This window comes from Leptidea sinapis, chromosome 43 (assembly GCF_905404315.1).
Source record: "Leptidea sinapis chromosome 43, ilLepSina1.1, whole genome shotgun sequence".
In the NCBI taxonomy this organism is placed as follows: Eukaryota; Metazoa; Arthropoda; class Insecta; order Lepidoptera; family Pieridae; genus Leptidea; species Leptidea sinapis.
The window spans coordinates 2,161,411-2,181,309 of record NC_066307.1 but is presented as its reverse complement, the minus strand read 5'-3'; the positions used below and the strand labels follow the sequence as shown (position 1 = coordinate 2,181,309).

The following is a 19,899-nucleotide window of genomic DNA, read 5'->3' as shown; positions in this document are numbered from 1 at the left end:
ATGGTAACATAGATATGTATATCGACTATTTCGGCTTTCAGGATTTCGCAAAGTGCAAACTAAAAATATATAATCTGGACTTCACCACCCTCATCGAAGCTGAATATTTTAATAAAATACTTTTAAAATGTGTTCATCACCCCAATCCCATCAACCCAAACAATTATTTCATTTAAATACAAACGAACAACCAGTCGTACCTACCTATATTTTAAAAAAGTTTATAACAACAAAACAAATTATCTAAAGTGAACTTGAATCCATCACGTATCGCGCATATCCTTTTTATTGACGTAACAACATCTGCATGATAAAACACATCACCTTCCGAATCCCTATGATTCAGCGCATGAGCACCGCGACCTCGCGCACGCTTGCACAATCCACTCTGGCCAACGGGAGCACCACAGGGCACGTCACTCGGGCCATCGTTCGTCGAACGTGATATAGCTTCTGTAGTACATCAATTACACTATGCGATTCTTCAAGTTTTTACCTGTCTCGATCCGAGGCCGCGGGCGTCGCAATGCTTACGAGACGACTTGAGCAAATATTACAATAAGCCAATTTTTGCGACATTTAGTGATATTGGTACTAGCGTACAAAGAAACGTTTTGGCTACTTACTTAATATAAATTACAGAATAATTTATCAAATTAATGTTGAAAACAAATCTTAAAGTAAATTATGAGTAAATAAATAATTGTGATACATAACTCCATTAACGTCAAATTTATAAAAATTTCACGGACGAGTAAGTGCAAGCAAAGTTATGATACATAGATGCAATATTTGAGATATTTGCAAAGAAAATTGAGGCGGCAGACAGCGAACATGCAACTTTATATATAAACCTTGAGTATGGTTGCAACACACTCAGTACGACTCTAGTCGCTTTGCCGCTTGGAACGGGCGCAGCGTCGCCGGTCACACGGAGAAGGCGAGAGAGACACCGAGCTGATGTAGAGACCAGCCCATGAAGTGATAGAGATTCAAAGGTTGTGTGCAGTGTTCAGTGACGTAACAGTAGTGACAATTTTATAAAAACAATAAACGTGTTGGTAAACAATGGAAAACAAAAGCTCGGTGAGTACGATATTGAACGTTATGACTATGATAATAAGGACTCGGAGGTGTGATTTGATGACGAGATATTACAGTATACTTAATTGTCAGATAAATTATATTATATTATATTTTAGATAATTTGGAAATAAATGAAAATATTTTTAAAAATTATTTTAAAGGAATTATGCATGAAACCAGCTCTCATTCTTTGGTATTTCAATTAATTATTAATTAATACCAACTTTTTTCAATTTATTAGGAACATAAATTTTTAATTAAAATTATGTTATGATAGAAAAGGTAATTAATGAACAAGCAACTTCTTTATTTTCAAGCAGGCGATAAAATTATTGTCAAATGGATTCGAGTTAGACACTCGAATTAATTAATAGTAATTAAGTAGTTAAGTTATGTATGTTATGTCACTCTACGTTAATTAAAATTAACTTAATGATTAAAATAACTCAAAAGCAAATTCATGAACAACCTTAATTTGTAGTTAGGTACATATACCATTCCCCTTAATTACAAACTAAGTTAGGTAGTTATTTATCCGACCTATTATTATACACTTTATACATTAGCTTGTCCAGTATCTTTCTATGTAACGCAATCTCTCACTGTCATTTTAACAACCTTCAAGACGCCTGATTGAAGTTTAAAATATTATTTTCACACGTATCAAGGACCAAATATACTTAATACAATAACTTTCACAACCCTGTCCCCATATTGTAATCAAAATTACCAGGATTATAAAAAACTCGATACACAAAATTACTAATAATTATAAAAAACAAATATAATATTAAGAATTCGTTCTATACCGATATAATACTATCCACTAGTTTATTACAGTTATAAAACTCAATGGACTTAAGACTACTTTAAACCTATTATTGAACCAAGCGCAGAGCCCGTATAGCGCGTTTTAGTCGCGCACTTGGCCGTTAATTAATTTATACAAAACACGGAAACATTTAATTGAGATTGCACATTTCCTGATGATTTATATGAAGTTTAACGAGATCAATATTACGTGCGTAAGCTGTAATAAGTAAGTGGCCGAACTGATTATGAAAATTGTACAAGGCCAAAAAATAACCGAAAGCAATAATATTTATATTTTATCGTAAAGCGAACAGCTACAGTACTATTAAGTACTCCTGTAGGGGTTTAATAATCATCGTCGTTCAAACATAGAGAATTTCTCAATTTCTTCAAAGCTCAACCTGATTATATTATAATTACGAGTGGTAGGTTCCATAGCACAAGATGCAGGCTACATGGGTACCATAGAGTTATCATAATCTGAATCTCGATAAGAAGGGCCCTGTAGCATTATGTTATATTAAAAATGTAGTGGATTTTTGGATTTTCAAGAATCCTTGGAGGCACTGCATCTGATCATAACCAAGGCGTAGGTATCATTTTCCACCAGGTCTGGCTCTAGTCAAAAATAATTGAGAGAATGATGTATACTACAACTGACTACTAGCTCAATATAAAACACTCGAATTGGTATCGTATTGCACATATATAAGCTCAGTCTTTTGACTATAATATTATGCTCATAAAATACTGGAATCGGTTCTAATAAACTCATTTATGACTAGTGGACGCTGAGTGTTTATTTCGCAATCCTGACATTTAACATTACTGTAGTCCGAGCTATTATAACATTTAATAGCTATTTCATTAGTTTTAAGAATGCTAGAACAACGGCAAAAACAAAATTGAAAACCATCAACAAGACTCATTTAATTAGGAGCTCGATGGTGGTGTAAGTGTCGTTGTTGCAGTAAATTAAATAATATCAACTTAAGTATAACATTAGAAATTCATTCCCATCGTGTTGACGAAAAATAAAATCTAAAAACAATATAAAAAACTCGTTGGGTATCTATAGCAAAGAATAAACACACAAATGAAACACTGATAAACCTATAAATATACCACTTTGCGTCGCCCAGTCGGGTTAAAAAAAATAAAAAAAGAAATAGACTTGAGAGAACTCGCAGCATAGGTAGTCGTCTCGCATGTCCTAAACAACGCGGATGTGAGTAAGTGATTAGGAATTCTGCCAAATCTATCGCAAATTTATACAAGATCCGCTACATGTTTCTTTGCAGCCGCTATTACTAACTTGTTTACTGCAAATTTACAACCGGTTTCAAATATTTGACGCCTTGTTACCAAGTACTGATTTTTATACACATCAAACCCTACCAAAGAAACTTCACACCCCTATTAACTCTTTCAGGGATGGATTATAATAAATACTTTTAGTGGGTGCCTTCGTCATAAAAGGAATCCACTGTCCAAATTTTATTTTTCTAACTTTCTACAGAGGAGCGGGAGGTAACACGTGGCTAGCCTGAATGTTTAGTAAACTGGGACACGGCGAGAATGCGCCTGCCTGACTCATTTATGTGGCTTGCCAAAAAGTGGGCGAAAATGAACAACTTAGCATGATGATGGCGCAGAGTGCGGTGCAAAGTTTTAGTTGAAGCGGTAGTTCCTGACAAGGGGATAATGGAGATGAGGGTGATTTGTTAAACGTTAACACTAAGTATATTATAAAAGGTATTAACAATTTGGACCTCGACATAATATTATGTAACGCAAGGCGAAATCTTCGCAATTTTTTTAATATGTATTAAAACAGTTGTATTTTTGACCAGTGATGATTGATGCTTGCTACTATCGAGTTATTTATATACAACATAATATCTTCGTGCCTATCACATTAATAATAATATTTTAAAATTTTAACAAAAAACCTATGCCATAAAATAAAGATCGCTAACCAAGTCGTATAATTTTTTCATGTCCTAGGCACACTTTTAGTAGGTAGCTAAATACAATATAACAACAGTGTACTTAAATATAAGGGAGTGGTGTGATAGTTAAGTGAACCTTGCGGAACTACAAGACTGGTTGTTAGGACCGAAATAATGGGTGCAGGGATTGTAAGTCGGAGTCGACGAGCGGCCTTCACATTTCACTACACAACCGGATTTAGAGAACATCCCTAATGACGTGTGGCTTATACCCACCTCCTACTCTTACTGCTTCCCTAGTACTTTCCGTGATATAATTCTAAAAATTCAGACGTTAAGATGATAAAATATTTTTGATTATCTTTGAAAAGCTACGCACAGTTTTTAAGTCTTCAGAAGTTAAATATTAATCCGATAATAGTGATAAACTTTAATCAATAACACTTTTTGAGAAACAGTTTAACAAATAACTTTGATTATTACTAGGCTATATAAGAACATTCACTTTGCACTGCTACTAGAACATTTGTAAGGTATACACAACCTTTTGATACGAAACATCATATTATATATTTATATCATTACCTACCTAGATGGTCAAATTTCTATACTTTTATATTATTTAGAATGTTATTTATAGTTGGAAAGCCGGTCAAACACAAGAATACAAACACTTGTTGGCATCTTGACACTATTAACAAAAACATACAACTTAAGATCTATCAAGCATCGAACATACTCCCACTTAATAGCCGGCAAAGCATCTCTTGACCCCTGATCTGGCGGATGTTCATGAGCGTTAGCCTCACCACTTCCCATCACGTGAACCTCTTGCCCGTTTTTCCCCTCTTATAAAAAATAAATACATAGAATACTATATTATTGTAATGTATCTATAAATTATATCCGAATACATTTTAAATAATTTACTAACAATAATAAACTGTGTTAGTTGTAATAAAATTCACAAAATTAGCATTCATCATGTTTATTATAAGTAGGTGCGACTTATTATAAGTCAGTGTCAATGACATAATTATCATTATGAGTGTCAGACGTCTATAAAAACGTATTAGTTCACGGTCGCGTTTCCGACTAAATTCTTACAAAAAATATTTCATTAACAAAACACAACAACAACATGGCGGAAACCTTGCAGTTTGAAATCTCATCAATCATTTCATTTTTTAAGCTATTTGGCTTATTAGTGTTGAAAATGTACAAGCAATAAAAAAAAATTGTATCAAATAAAAGTGCCGACTTCAAATGTATAATTTAGATGCATTTAAAAGTGGGTCGAAAAAGAAGCCAATATTATAAATACCAGCGCGTGATTTGTTTTACACAAACAAATATTGTCGATGCCATTTACAATGAGTAATTGTTAAAGAAGATTCAGATTGTTAAAGAATTTCGTCATTAAATATATATCTATCAAAAAATATACATGCTGTATGTTGATTTGAACTTTGGTCATGTAGAAAGGATTGTTGAAAGTAGATTAACTGCACATTTTTATAGAATTCCATGTAAAGATCGCGGATTGTACGGGAAAGAAGGTCAAGGCTAAGAATAAGGTCTGAATTTCAAAAGGCATCTCAATACGTTAACCACGACAAATTTATTGCTGTCACTACAAATTCAATCATGCATAAAAGGGACTGAAATACACTTAAACATACATTATCTATTGACGCCTTTTTGAATAAGGTCTTAAGATAGCCTATAGAAAAGAGTTGACACGAATAGACGAAGCAATAGAGGTCCGAAATATGTGCCTAACAGGTTACCCCGATTTTATGTGTAAAGAAGGAAGCACTAGCTAGATTGTATTGCAAATCTCATTCCGGTGCAATTTGTAAGCTCTCCCATAGCACCATAAACCCGATATGGACACAAAAAAAAATATACACCTACTTAAATTAACTTTACAATGCTGCTAGGCAACAGTATCCATCAGTCGACAAATTATCATACCACTACGTCGGTACCTACAATGAACACGAGTTAATGTCATTTGCGGAACTTGTTTTTGTCCACAGCACTGGGAATCTCCCACATTTCTTTATTCAGCACTCACAAAGGAATCACGAAGTGCTGCTTACTTATAACGATAACAATAAGGACTTGGTCAATAAATGGAATTCGTGTCTCAATATTATGATGCAATTAGGTATAACCCGGTTAACGGAACTGGTAATGTGGACGTAATGTTTATTAAATCCGATAATGTGGCAATATTATACCTAAAGTGTCCACTCTTTTTAAAATTCCTCAACAATAAAGTATGCAAGTAAATAAGAGACAGATCGGTATTATATTTAATAAGAAGTAAAATTGTTCATGCTAAGTTAAGTACATTAAGTAATAACTTACGAAGTCATTTTTAGTCTTGCAATAATATATAGTTATACCTAGTTTACTGAGATAAAGACTAAATTAAAATTTAATTTAAAAACGTTAGATGAAACTGATTCATAAAGCCATTCCTAAAAAGCTTTGATGATCCAAAATGTTTTATAATACAGGATGTTTCATTATATTTGTGATTAGTGTGTGTTTAATTAACAACAATGATAATAGCCATAAACTGTAATTTGATATAATTATATTCTTTACAAGCGGAATTTCTGACTCACGAAAAAATAAAAAAGCGGGTCCAATCAATCGCTAACGGGTATTTACAAAGACAATCTGCTCAACAAATATTCAAACGCTAAAATCGACAAAGTTAAACGACCTTTACTTTAATTGACAGATGTTGGTGAGGACGACGCGTTATTTATCGTTCAGTTAACACGATCGCCAGGAAATGTTGCACCATCTCGAACAGTGTCCGCGTTTGTCGCTTGTCTGTAAATACATTTCGCACCTCCAAGGTTAATATTTGTATCAGATAATTAAAGGGCATGATCGAAATTACATCACAGAATGTATTATAACAGTGTCTAAAGACGTCAGCAAGTGATGTCATACCTTGAGCAGAAGAATCCGGATAGGTAACCCACTTCATGGCCGCTTTTTCTAACGAGCCTTCCCACTCAAAAACTAACGTGGTTTTGTACGTTAATGGACTTGACGAACGCGGTAAAAAATCAAATCCTCATATACTCCATTAAAATGTTATAATACTGCATGCGTTATAGCGTTTATCCATTGTTAGTTGTTGGCATGGCCATCTCATATCTCTGTTCAAGTTTAACTAAGTCAGACCTCGACTTGGAGGCGAAAACGATAGACGGTGTTTACGAAACTCGCGCTCATATTACAATATGCAAATGCCTTTTAATACACCATATTATGCAAGCTTGTTCAGTGTAATAGACTATATTCTTATAACTTGGTATTGCAACAAATTTGTTTATATTAATGAGCTCATTGATCAACGATGAAACCACTTCCTATTTGGTAGATAGTTGAGGGTTTGATACAGCTACTACTTATTTGATGCTATATGGTGTTAGTCATTGCTATGTACCTCGAGCAATTTTCTAGGACTAGCTATTAAACCAGACGGGAAAGCACAGAATAATGTTACGACCGTTAAGCATAAATTAACGTTTTGTCCTGTTTTTTAATTTTTATGCTCAAAGATAAAATAACTCAATTACCGGAACAATTTTAGTGGTATATGATACATTCATATATTATTCTACTATTCTTTTAGTTGATTGACTATGAATGGCGTACAAAAATCCGGGAGGTAGAACCTGTTTACAAATGTCGGCTCTAAAACATTACAAGGTGTTTCATGCTGAATATCCCATGTAGAATATAAAGTTGAATTCGGCCAGCATTCTGCAAAAAGGAGGAGAATCTCTGTACAGCATCCCGTATGCCACACCTGGTCATTCGATGATACGGAACTTATAAAAAAAAACCTATTCTAAAGATATTAAGTCATAGCCATTAAGGCCTATGCATTAAGCGACCAATTGAGTTCAAGGACGCCCATTATCATCATAACAGTGTTTGCGACCAGAATGAACAATAAGTTATATCACAGTGTCCTCAATCCGCATGCGACGGCGTATAAAATATGATAATTGGACGCTCTTAACTATGTTTCAGAAGAATAGGGTTATTGTTTTTAAGAAACGTATAAAAGACGGTTCTCAAGTCATCGCGGATATTATTTGTTTAAGTACGATGTTCATCACTGTCTTTATCTACGAGTAAATAAATGACAACCGAAATTTAGATGAACCCTTTTTATTTGGACATATTATATATATTTTACTCAAAATGTATACGCATTTCATCTTTGACATAAGTAATACCTATATAATAAGGTTAAAGAAGATGCCCATGTTTCCTTCGGTTTTGTTTTGGAAGTTTTACTACATTGTTCATTATTGTCCTATATATAGGAAGCTACCGTCAACAACGACATAGACATTTTGTTACAAATGCTACAAATTCTTTTAACTCTCTATAAATTTCATCATTTATTTAAAATGTGTTTCGAAAGCTAACCGCAACCCATTGTGGCATTTGGTTTTGGGAAAGATTTCCGATAAGATTTGGTTTATTTTTTTATTGCGTAGATTTACCACAACGGCATTCAATTTAGTTTTGAACTTTAGCACACTACCGCGTTACTCATATCGGGGTCAACATGTTATAAAATTAAAAGAATCGAAATCAGTTTCGCCAACTAACCGTTAGCCATTGTGACATTTGCATTACCGAAAGTGTTCCGAGAAGAGCATGTTGCACGCTTTCTCTTCTAAACGGAGAGCGTTCCAGATGATTTTAACTGATTATCATGCAAAATGTTACGACCACGAAATCTATTACTTTAAAACACAATGAAACATACGTTGAAAACAATGATAAATTATATCATGTTTTATTAACTTTTAAAGAAAATTGGGATATGACATGGTTTCATTTTACCATAAGTTTTAATACTTTATATATTGCTATTAAAACATTTATAGACACGAATGTGTACATCTAACTGGTTGACAGGCAGCTTGGATACACACTAGAAGACGCCGAAAATATTTTCCTCCCAGAAAGGTTGATTTGATATTATTTTCAATATTTGGCGGCTTCAGTCAGAAATCGCCAATCATAAAAGCTATGACACATTTGAAGTTCGTGTCTGGTGTAATTTCCCGAACTACGTCACGGTTTAAGGTGATCCAATAAAGCTTAAGAAAACACAAAAGCCTCGAGCCTCATAGAAAGGCGACACTAATACCACCAGGATGTTCGTTCGTTACACAACTAACTGTTAGTCGTTGCAAAAGCCACAAAGAGCAGTGCTCATCAAGTGTCATGTCATGTTACACATGCAAGTAATCAAGCAATCACAATAAACCGTTATTGACGACCACGTTCAATTAGACTCGTCGAGATTACCGGCGTTGCGTCACTTCTAACCGGTGTCTCTGGCATGTATGACCCGCTTCTTAACTAGGCGTATGCCCTTAAAGCCTGATTCGATCAAACTGGCTACATTATCCGCTACAAACAACATACTAGATAGATCGGGACTTAGTCATGTTTTCAAAGAAGTTACAGGTTTTCATAACAATTGTAGTTTTTCTTTTCATCTACGCTATGCGATGTATACGCAAATTGTGAACCAATTTTAATGAGTATATATCAGGGGTGGATCCTTTTTGGAAAATTTTAAAATCTTATGTGTTATACACCTATAGATGATTCATTAGCTACCTTAAGTATTTTCTTGTTTTACTATAGATAAGAAATAGGTCAAATACACAAATGTACGAGAATAAACAATGTTTTAACAACATCACTAATATTTGTAAACATTGCCAGCTATAAATATATTCACGAAAAAAATAAAATAGCGCTTATATTCTTATTATTATATTCTTTTTATAATTTAAAATTTATGTAATCCTTAGTGGCTTTATGTAAAACCTAGGTTAATTTTGTAAAAATAATTGTTGTGTACGCTGTTGATTACTTTTAATAAATAAATAAATAAATATTTTTCGTTCCAAATAGGTTATCTGAAGCTTAGTTCACGTAATATATCCTGCTAGCCATGTGGAATAATCAAAGCGTGGTAAAAAAAGAGAAAATAATCTTTATATATAAAAATGAATTCGTTAGTCTCGCTAAAACCCGAGAACGGCTGGACCGATTTGACAAAATTAGGTCTTGAATTATTTGTGAAAGTCCAGGGAAGGTTTAAAAGGTGAATAAATAAAAAAATGCTCGGAATTAAATAAAAACAACAAATTTGTTTTTCCTTTGATGTGTCCATACATAATTCCTATGAGAGAATTTATTGACGCACGGTTTGACAGTTCTGCTGTGAAACAATTTCATTACGACAGCAGGGTGCATATTTTACGAAGTAATTCTTGATGTTATGATATATTATTGACAGATTCATAAAAAAACATAATTTTATTTATTATATACAGAACAACGTCTGTCGGGTCAGCTAGTTATTTATAAATTTGTTGGTTCGTACCGCCGCGACCGTGTATAATTAATTGACGTTTATAACGGCATAACACTAAACTTATAAATGGCAATTTATTCCATCAAATAATTATTACAACACTCTTTTACCATAAAACCCATAACTTTTCGTTCGAAGTACTAACATATTTTTGTGTTAGGTTAACACCGCCGCCCATGTTCTCATGCAACACTGGAGATGGAAAAAAAGGAGGAGGCGTACGTGTGTGATTGCGGAGCGAAATGTCATTAAAAAAAGTTTTAATATAAAAGTTTAGCTCGCTGTATCATAATTTATTCATTAAGTAAATGTTTTGTTAATAAAGGACCACTCACACACGCGCTGGCCTTGTTGCCGCAAATGAAATTTTTATATCTCAAGTACAAAGTTTGCGTGTTTTGCGGCTTCAATTAGTTTTTATCAAAAAAAACTTTGAGATGTAATTTGAGCTACAACGAGTGTTACGAACGTAAATAAACATGTACATAATTGTGAGGGTTTTAAGGGAAGGTTTTTCTGATATAATTTTTATATATCTCTATGCGAGTCAAATTATTCTGTGGCACACACACTGCCAGTAATAACAGCTTTCAAAATCCTATAAAATACATTATCAAATAGTACTATTTCTTATTACATTTAAGAGTTAATGGTTCGCAAAATATATTTGAGAATGACGGTACCTGTATATGATATGAACGTGTCGTATCAGCCCGACTAGTATATCAAATGATATATTCGATTACCGGCACGTGTATTGATAGCCTAAACACATGATCGGATTTGATACGGCCGGACCATCGGACGGTCCGGTGGGCGTGGGAATGAAAAAGTAGGTATGTATTTGTAGAAAACGTGTGGAATCGGATCGAAAGGTTGGAAGGATGGAAGCAATTGGCGTTCTGTTGCCTCTGCCTATCCCGACGGTATAATAATGTGTGTGTGTGTGTGTGAGTGTGTGTATGTGTATGTGCTAACCGAGTCATATTATTATAACTTAAACAATATACATAAAACATAGTTTGAATAGATATTATATATAACTTATGGTAAGTGATTACAAGAGCAAATAATATCGAACTAAAGGATCTAGAAATACCGCACTAGGAAACTCATTCGAGTTAGGTTGTTCGTGCAAGACTTCTGGCTATGACGATTAACCCACGAACGCATTTAGCATCTCATATCGGCGGCTCATTGTTTGAAGTATCAGTAAGCGCGGTCTCCTAAATAACACGTAAACATCGAACAATGAAACCATTAGTCATCAAATAATTGCCACTATCAATACTCTATGACAATAAGAAGCAACGTACCTCACGTGTTCCAAGTTAGACTGATAATGTAATCGTTAATACATACGCACAGGACCTACAACGTGTAATAACATGTGATGACTCACGAGTTTCCATTATTTGCTTAAAAAATAATACTCTTGCTGTTTTAGCAGAATCCGGATATTGAATTAATAGTAGGTACATTGTTCACATAGAGGAGAATATTACCATTTCCAATGAGGGTGCATTTCGTAGACAGGAGGCAGAGCCAAGGTCCTCAATACACAGATTAGAATATCGCAATTTTACCAGAAAGTGGCTTTTATTAAATGTACAGTAAAATTAAGAAAAAAAATTAAAAGGCGAGTTCCATCACTTTCGTGAGACATTATTCACTTTATTAATTCAGCTTTACTCACGATTTGAAGGACCTCCGAATGGTCCGAAACCGGTCGCTACGAACACCGATGATTCGTGAGCAAAGCCGATTTAAATCAATAAAATGGTATAATACTTTTGGTAATAACGGGTGTAAAGGATGTCTCATAACAAACTCTCAATATCCGTACCTATGCATATAATTAATACAAGTTATGCTAACAACGACGAGATGCGTACTGAACACTTTTTGATTGTTATCAGATCATTGATTGAAACATGAACAATAATGGCTTGCAGATAATACATAATTACGCGACATTTTAATAATGTCCGTGCGGTAATTGCAGGGCTAGTCAATGAGCAGGTAGAGCAATGTTGTATAATTACTACTTTTTGGAATACACAAATGTTATTGGTTCCAATGACCTAGTGGTCGAAATATATAATTGGAAGACCGATCATGGGCTGTGGAGAAACAAAATATATACTTAACATTATTATTATTCTGTTGGTCATAGAATCAGCCCTAGTTATAAGCGGACTCTTAAATTAAATTATCATTGTTGTTAACAAATCTTAATTATAACAACACTCAAACAGGTCAAATATCAGTATTATATCTATCGCTTCTACACGAGGCGAAACACGTGTCGAATTGTTTAGAAGACAAATATTGGCGGAATTAACACTAAAGAAAACTCAAAACATCTGAATAATTATGGATTTCCGCAAAGTAACGCTTACTTAAATAGTTATATCTATCAAATTTTTTGTGCAGCTATTGGTTTGAAAGAATAATTGATTTTGTACAATAATAGTTATAATACACTGTGAAGATAACCGAAACGAATACTGCATGCAGAAAAATCAAAGCGCGATGTAATTTGCAAAAATTTTCATTTATGTCTCAAGATTATAGAAGCTAAGTCACAAGTGCAGACAGCGAACAAGCACTCATATCGTAAAGAGCAGAACTACCTTAAACGCCTATCGACATTGTTATCAAAGTACGATGACGGAAAGCCCATGAGATTGAAAGCAAAACTAAAATTGATTGCGCCAGAGGCCGACGAAACAAGACCGCAAATAAAGAGAACGCGAACCTTGAGTACCATATCTGACAAAATCAATCGGACTGTACTCAACTTGGCCTAAATATGAAACAGATGAAACATCAGAAACTATTGTAGTGCAAACATGATTGTTGTGATAAAACGGTCGGTTATATACCAAGGTGAAAATATAATACAATGATCGATCTTCAATACCGAATCTCGATCAACGATAAAATGAGATCAACACGATAAAATTTGCGTATGCACGAAGATTTTGATTCATTTCCTTCTATACTTAGTAATCAATGGTTTCATGTATTTAATGGTTCTAAATACACATAAAAGTTACTCTTTAACAACAATTTACGTTCGGTAGTACGAGATCAGTAGAGGGTTAAGTCGGACTGCAAATTAATATAAACAATAAGGCACGATGAATTAACGACGAAGTTGTCCATCTTCCTTACAAGTAACAAAAAATTACGATGAAATTAATTCTAAGTATACCTATTCAAATTGTTGCAGATCTCAGCCGAATGGCACATCCCACGGCCGTCGTTATCAAGCTGTAGTACTGGTAGCGTTCAGGAGTCCCGGTCAAGAGGCAGCTCAGCATCAAGCCAGGGTTCTTCCAGCAATCATAGCACACACGTAAGACCTCATTCCTAACATTCAATCATACAAATACCACATTCCCACATTCACGTAACCAAACGTTATTTATGAAGGACTTTCGTAACACGATAAGCTTTTCATGTCCGTTCTATATCTATTAGAGTGGTTCATATAACTTGTAATATTGTGGTGGCTCCACCTTAATTGTTTGTTATAAAACATTGCTATACGCTGACTGGTAGATGATCACCTACCTCCCTCCATCATAGAATTTCCTTGCTTGAAACGTACAAAAATACAATGTGAGAGTAAATTGATTTTAACATGGACCTCTTCCTGAAGCGGTAATTAAAAGGGCAATAATGCACTTTCTTGTCATTATTTTGGTGTTTCAAGGCAACAAGGGCGATGTTGTTCATTTATCGTCAAAAGGGTTGTGTTAGTTTGTAGTGGGTATAAGTACTTAGTAGGTACTTCTGTGTCTACTGTCACTTCGCAGAACTAATTATATTTGTAATGGTGTCTTGTGTACTTAAATTAATAAAGCATTAATGGAATTAATCTGAAGTCTCTTTATCATCAATTTCAAATATATAACAGCTAGTTTCCCCTACTATTCCCTGATAACAACCCGCTACTCCAAACCCACCCTCCACCGATCACAAATCAGTACCAGTCTTCTAAATAAAGATTCGATAAAAATATTACATTATTTGCAGAGCGTATCTTCGGGATCACATCTGTTGAGTGCAGCACATTTGGCGCGAATGAACGGAAGGAATTCTCAAAGGGGTCACGGATTGAGTCATAATAGCCTAAATAGTGTGCCAAACTCCACCCCACCCACGGCGGTACTGTCGATACCAGAAGAGACCCACGATAATGTAGATACTTATTGGGCGGACGTGAAGCGTGGCTCAATTCCAGAGAAGGACGTCACCTCATTGGCTAGCTCGACCCATTTCACGGTGGTGAATGGTTTCACGAAGCAACATACGACGAAAGAGCCCAAGACATGTTGCTGCTACCATTCGCATCAGATAACTGTTCTAGTTATATCGATGACGATTTTATTTTCCGCCTGCATACTGGCTGCTATATGCTTCGTAGAAAGTAAGTAAATCTGAACCATAATATAGGTATTACTTCTTTCATAAGACGTGTGAATGAAATAGGGTGGCAACGACGGACGACCGGCCCTAAAATATGCTGCTCTTATTATTAACATCACTACCTCAGTCATATAGATGGCGATTTTAATAAAATAATAGATAAAAGGTGGTTGATACAGTCCACTCTCCATGCGATTAGATCGCTTGAAATCACTCGCAGTTGAAAAAAATTATTGAACATCTTTCGATAAAACTGTAGATATATATCCCAGACTCTCTACAATGTAAGGACCACCGAATTTATTCATTGACAATAATTGAGGTTGCACACTGTATGTTTAAATTAAAATATAGTAGCTCTTCCACTGTATTTCCTTTCAAGTATTTAAAAAAAAAAGAAACTTATAAATCGTGAAACAACTATTTAATATTTCTAAATGTATTTCGTTATATCTATATGAAGGTTAAAACCCTGGTCGATCAATAAAAAAAAAACCTATTATAAAATTATAAATAATACATAGGGGTGTTGGTGAGTGACAGATCGTTATACCTACGTAATACTATGGAGCTATTATAAATGTTAGATGAATCATGATCAACACAAAATAAAACAATGATCTAATATGATAAGGAAAAAAAGTGAAAGGTTAAGGACATACCGCGTCTTGCTTTTAATGTGTAAGTTTATATAAAATGTTGTTCAAGAAAGGTTTATGTTTACAGGAGTTATTCTTGTTTTGGAGCGTTAATGAAACATTATCAGAGTTAATTTTTACGAAGCGCGCGCACACCGACATGGACATTCGACACTAGCGGCCGCTTTCAATAACCTATCTATCCTTAGTTTAAGGCGAAGGGTAAACAGAAAACACGCAAACAAGGTGTTTTTAGACAAGTTTTGTGGTGAAAATATAGTATTTGGAGCTATGAACACTACTTTATCATGTCACACATACCCTTAAGTCTTACTTGTAGGTTGCTAATGCTTATTGTTGGTTAAAGTTAGCACTCCAGAGCTATTATGAACTACCAGTTTTCTTTGCAGTTAAACAATTTTTTTCTCGGCATCATGCATTTGTTTAGTATACTACTATCATAAAAGTTGTTCTTATAGATTTTACTTTTTTATGTAGGTACATAAATTCAGATTAGTAATCAATAATGAGGATTGTAAGCAATTAAGCTGTTTGCGCCTGTTAAAATGTTGCATTTTCGACCCAAGAATTTTAAAAATATTAGCTTTGTTACATAGGAGCCGTGAACTCATATCGCTCAAGGTCGTCGGCATTTAGTGTCGCCTTAAGTTACTAGAGGTAGACAAATCTATCCTTTTACGCTTACATTTCAATAACCTATCGACATAAAGCATTGGACTATAACTATATTAGATGTAACTATGGATAGTTAAGATCTTGTGATTAAACGGTGACAGCAATATATCCGTAACTAGAGATACGTTATTAAAAACGGCCGTTAATCATTTGTATACTTCAGCTACCATAAGTCTCTCTTACAACTAATATGACTACTGAAGTTTGAACCACAACCAATGGACGAGAATTTAATAAATTTAAATACGTATAGGTGTTGACATAAAACAATCAATTCTTTATAATAGTTGTAAGTGTAGTAATAAACAAAATTAGAAAAAAATATTTTTTTTATTAAACAAACATTATTTTACTAATTAATATTCTTATTGGTTGGATTAAATACCTTCTTTATTACAATATTGTTATTTCTACAAAAGTAAAATAGAACGAGGAATAAATGTTTAAAGAATTCTTGTTTATTTAAGCCAAAAGATTACCTGTAACTTCTTGCGTACGAAGATACATGATATAAGTACACACAATATTTTATTTATGTATTATTTGTCAGATTATAATGGTATATTCTCTTGTTACAGTGCGAATGCGCCGTGAGACTGGCATCTATAAATATTCTTAGACAATATAATAAAGAACCGGACCTTTGGAATTTACAGAAGTTTTCAAGAAAATGAAGAATTACTGCGATCAATATAATTATGGAACTGCTTCTCTTATTTACAGAATTCATATTCTGTTAAATTTGTTAAACAATAATTTGTTTAGCCAATGTGTGTCCCAACTCACATTAGAAAATTTTGCTTTACATAATATGCCTTTAGTGCTTAAAACTAGTTCATAAGTAGGAAAATATTTAAAACCAATTTATTTGAAACGAAATTGATTCATTATTCTTATTTAATGTAATAAGTTAGTACTTATGTAAATTATAGTTTATCGTTTACTAGAAAAAAAATTGTATGTGTCACATTTCATTCTTTCTCATTCAGACACCATTGCTGTCTATGCTTACATACAGTGTAAAAAAAACTGTGATAAATTTGACCGACACACGATCTTCGAAAAGAATAAGTCGATCGAAAAACGGAATGTTATACGAAGGCTAGGATTACATTTTTTACAAAATGTACTGTTGTAGCAAAAACAAGCCGCCAAGTCCAGAGAAGGTTTAAAAGGTGAATAAATAGGAAAATGCTGCTAAATTTAAATAAAAACAACAAATTTGTTTTTACTTTGATGTATCCATACATAATTTCTATGAGAGAATTTATTGACGCACGGTTTGACAGTTCTGCTGTGAGGCAATTTCATTACGACAGCAGGGTGCATATTTTACGAAGTAATTTTTGATGTTATGATATATTATTGACAAATTATTTTATTTATTATATACAGAACAACGTCTGTCGGCTCAGCTAGTAGTTTAATAATTATAAATAGTGCAATAAATAATTTATAAGCAGTTGGCTACAATTCCTCTATTTGAATATATCCGTAAGCTACCAAACTAGGCACCATACAGACACAACAGTCATGATGTGTCCGAGCTGGTTACGTCACCAAACGGACACCAGGCGATTAACTCCCTATAGAGCTGTATACATTATGTTGGTAGCGGCGACTGGTGGCGACACCTGGTGTCCCGGTCAAACATAGCCTTAAAGAACCAAGTTGCAAATAATTTCAAATTATCTTTAGAATAACTATTTATACTTATTGTCTTCATATAAATCCTATTCTCATCTCAGTGATGTATTTATAAACGTAACTGAACATTAATGCTCAAATTATATGTTGTAATCAGTAGGATTAAAGTATTTAAAGCAGATTAGCTGTGATCAATTAATTGTAGTTTTTGTAAATAATAGGATGAATTAAGAAAATATTTAAACATACTGTGTATTAATAATAATTATTGTATATAATTTTAACTTGGTGTGTAATTGTTAAAATTAATATTGTTTAAAATATTTTGAAGTTGTACCAATAAATTATAATTAAAACAATTTAAAAATCGAGCTATAATTATACAAATGATTTAAGTTTTCTTTAGTGTTAATTCCGCCAATATTTGTTTTTAAAACAATTCGACTCGTGTTTCGCCTCTACACGAGGCATCCTCAGGACGTGTTGTCTCGCCAAAATCTGGCACGAGACTGCTGAGGATGCCTCGCGTAGAGGCGGAACACGTGTCGAATCGTTTTAAAAACAAATATTGGCGGAATTAACACTAAAGAAAACTTAAATCATTTGTATAATTATGGATTTCCGCAAAGTAACCCCTAATTCAATAAATTTTCGAGCTATAATGATAAAATCATTGGTGTCGCGATAGCTAGAAACGTTGACTCTGACCGCGGAGTCCAAGGTTTGATCCCCGACCTTTAAGTACAATTTAGGTTTTCGAATTTAGAATTATTACATACCTTCACTTGACGCTATATTAGGATGGCCATGCTCTTTTTTTTTATGGAATAGGAGGACAAACGAGCGTACGGGTCATCTGGTGATAAGTGATCACCGCCGCCCACATTCTCTTGCAACACCAGAGGAATCACAAGAGCGTTGCGGCGTTGCCGGCCTTTAAGGAATGTGTACGCGCTTTTTTTGAAGGTACCCGTGTCGTATCGTCCCCGTGGTGATCGCTCTTGTGGTTCCTGTGGCGTTACAAGACTTTGGTGATCACATGCCATCAGAGGACCTACATCATGTATACCAGATCATGTCTCTCTTCCATGAAAATGAAAATATTACATCATTATGTACCATGGGATTTTGTATGATGTATTAGCTATCAAACCCAGTAATAATTATTTTACACATAAAATAGTTGAAAGAGGTTTAACAACTATACGTACTTTAGCACATATTTATTTTTGTATTGTATTCTGATGTTTGTTTAGTTATAATAAATTTTAATTTAATGGGTTCATCGTCTGTGGAAATGAATCTTATAATGTATGGATACTATTTTATGTTCCGTTATTTTCAGTGTAGGTAATGATAGAAAAATTATATTGAGCGTAAATGAGATTCTCTCACCGTGTCACATATATATTAGGTTGTCATAATAATAATAATAACTCTGTTGTTATTAAAACATTTAATACTCTATAGGATGTTTTATTTTCTACAGTTTCAGAGAGCTGCAGCAATGTTGCTGTTTCAGGTCATTTACGACACACTCTCAGAATGCTTAGAGTCCGCGGAGCTTTCGTTATAAAAAAGCAACTATATAGCCCTCGGACAATCAATCGTAATTGACGCATTCTACCCTTGGGAGGTACAAATTCCACCGACCTCATAAAATTGGAAAGCGCGCAAAGAGATGTATTAAGTCATTTTGAGGAAAACAATTAGATATCCGACGAATGACCCTCAGGTGCTCAGCGTTCGAAAGCTCTACTACGAGTGGCGATACATGTCCACTAAACGGCTCTGAGCTCAACAGAGTACAACACTACTTAAAAAAAATTCCAATCAGAACACTCGACGTCTCGCACTGCTAACTTCATTTGTAATATTCCTAAAGCTGTGGAATGAGCTTCCTTGTGTGGTGTTTCCGGGACGATACGATATGGGTACCTTCAAAAAAAACGCGTACACCTTCCTTAAAGGCCGGCAACGCTCCTGTGTTTCCTCTGGTGTTGCAAGAGATTGTGGGCGGCGGTGATCACTTAACAACAGGTGACCCGTACGCTCGTTTGTCCTCCTATTCCATATAGTGTGCCAGTGACATTGTAATGTCACTAATAGTAGAGGACACGTGGTAGATCGACCTTCACCGATCTGATAACCAGAGGAGACGTATTTTTTTATA

General features: G+C 34.3%; 2 protein-coding genes across 2 annotated transcripts in view; one reads left to right on the top strand and one right to left on the bottom strand.

Moving 5' to 3' along the window:
* Nucleotides 1-19,899, bottom strand: part of LOC126977118 (nuclear migration protein nudC) — a 60,794-nt gene that overhangs the window by 33,701 nt on the left and 7,194 nt on the right. The window lies entirely within an intron of this gene.
* On the top strand, nt 889-19,191 carry LOC126977119 (uncharacterized). The gene is made up of 4 exons (XM_050825823.1): nt 889-1,086; nt 13,544-13,669; nt 14,353-14,746; nt 16,658-19,191. The coding sequence occupies exons 1-4, from the start codon at nt 1,069-1,071 to the stop codon at nt 16,696-16,698; spliced, it is 579 nt and encodes a 192-aa protein (XP_050681780.1). The 5' UTR covers nt 889-1,068; the 3' UTR covers nt 16,699-19,191.

Bases quoted from the DNA above. Each gene is read 5' to 3' on its own strand.
- LOC126977119 (XM_050825823.1), top strand. The intron at 13,670-14,352 runs GTAAGACCTCAT...CATTATTTGCAG, and splicing joins CCAGCAATCATAGCACACAC to AGCGTATCTTCGGGATCACA. The intron at 14,747-16,657 runs GTAAGTAAATCT...CTCTTGTTACAG, and splicing joins TGCTATATGCTTCGTAGAAA to TGCGAATGCGCCGTGAGACT.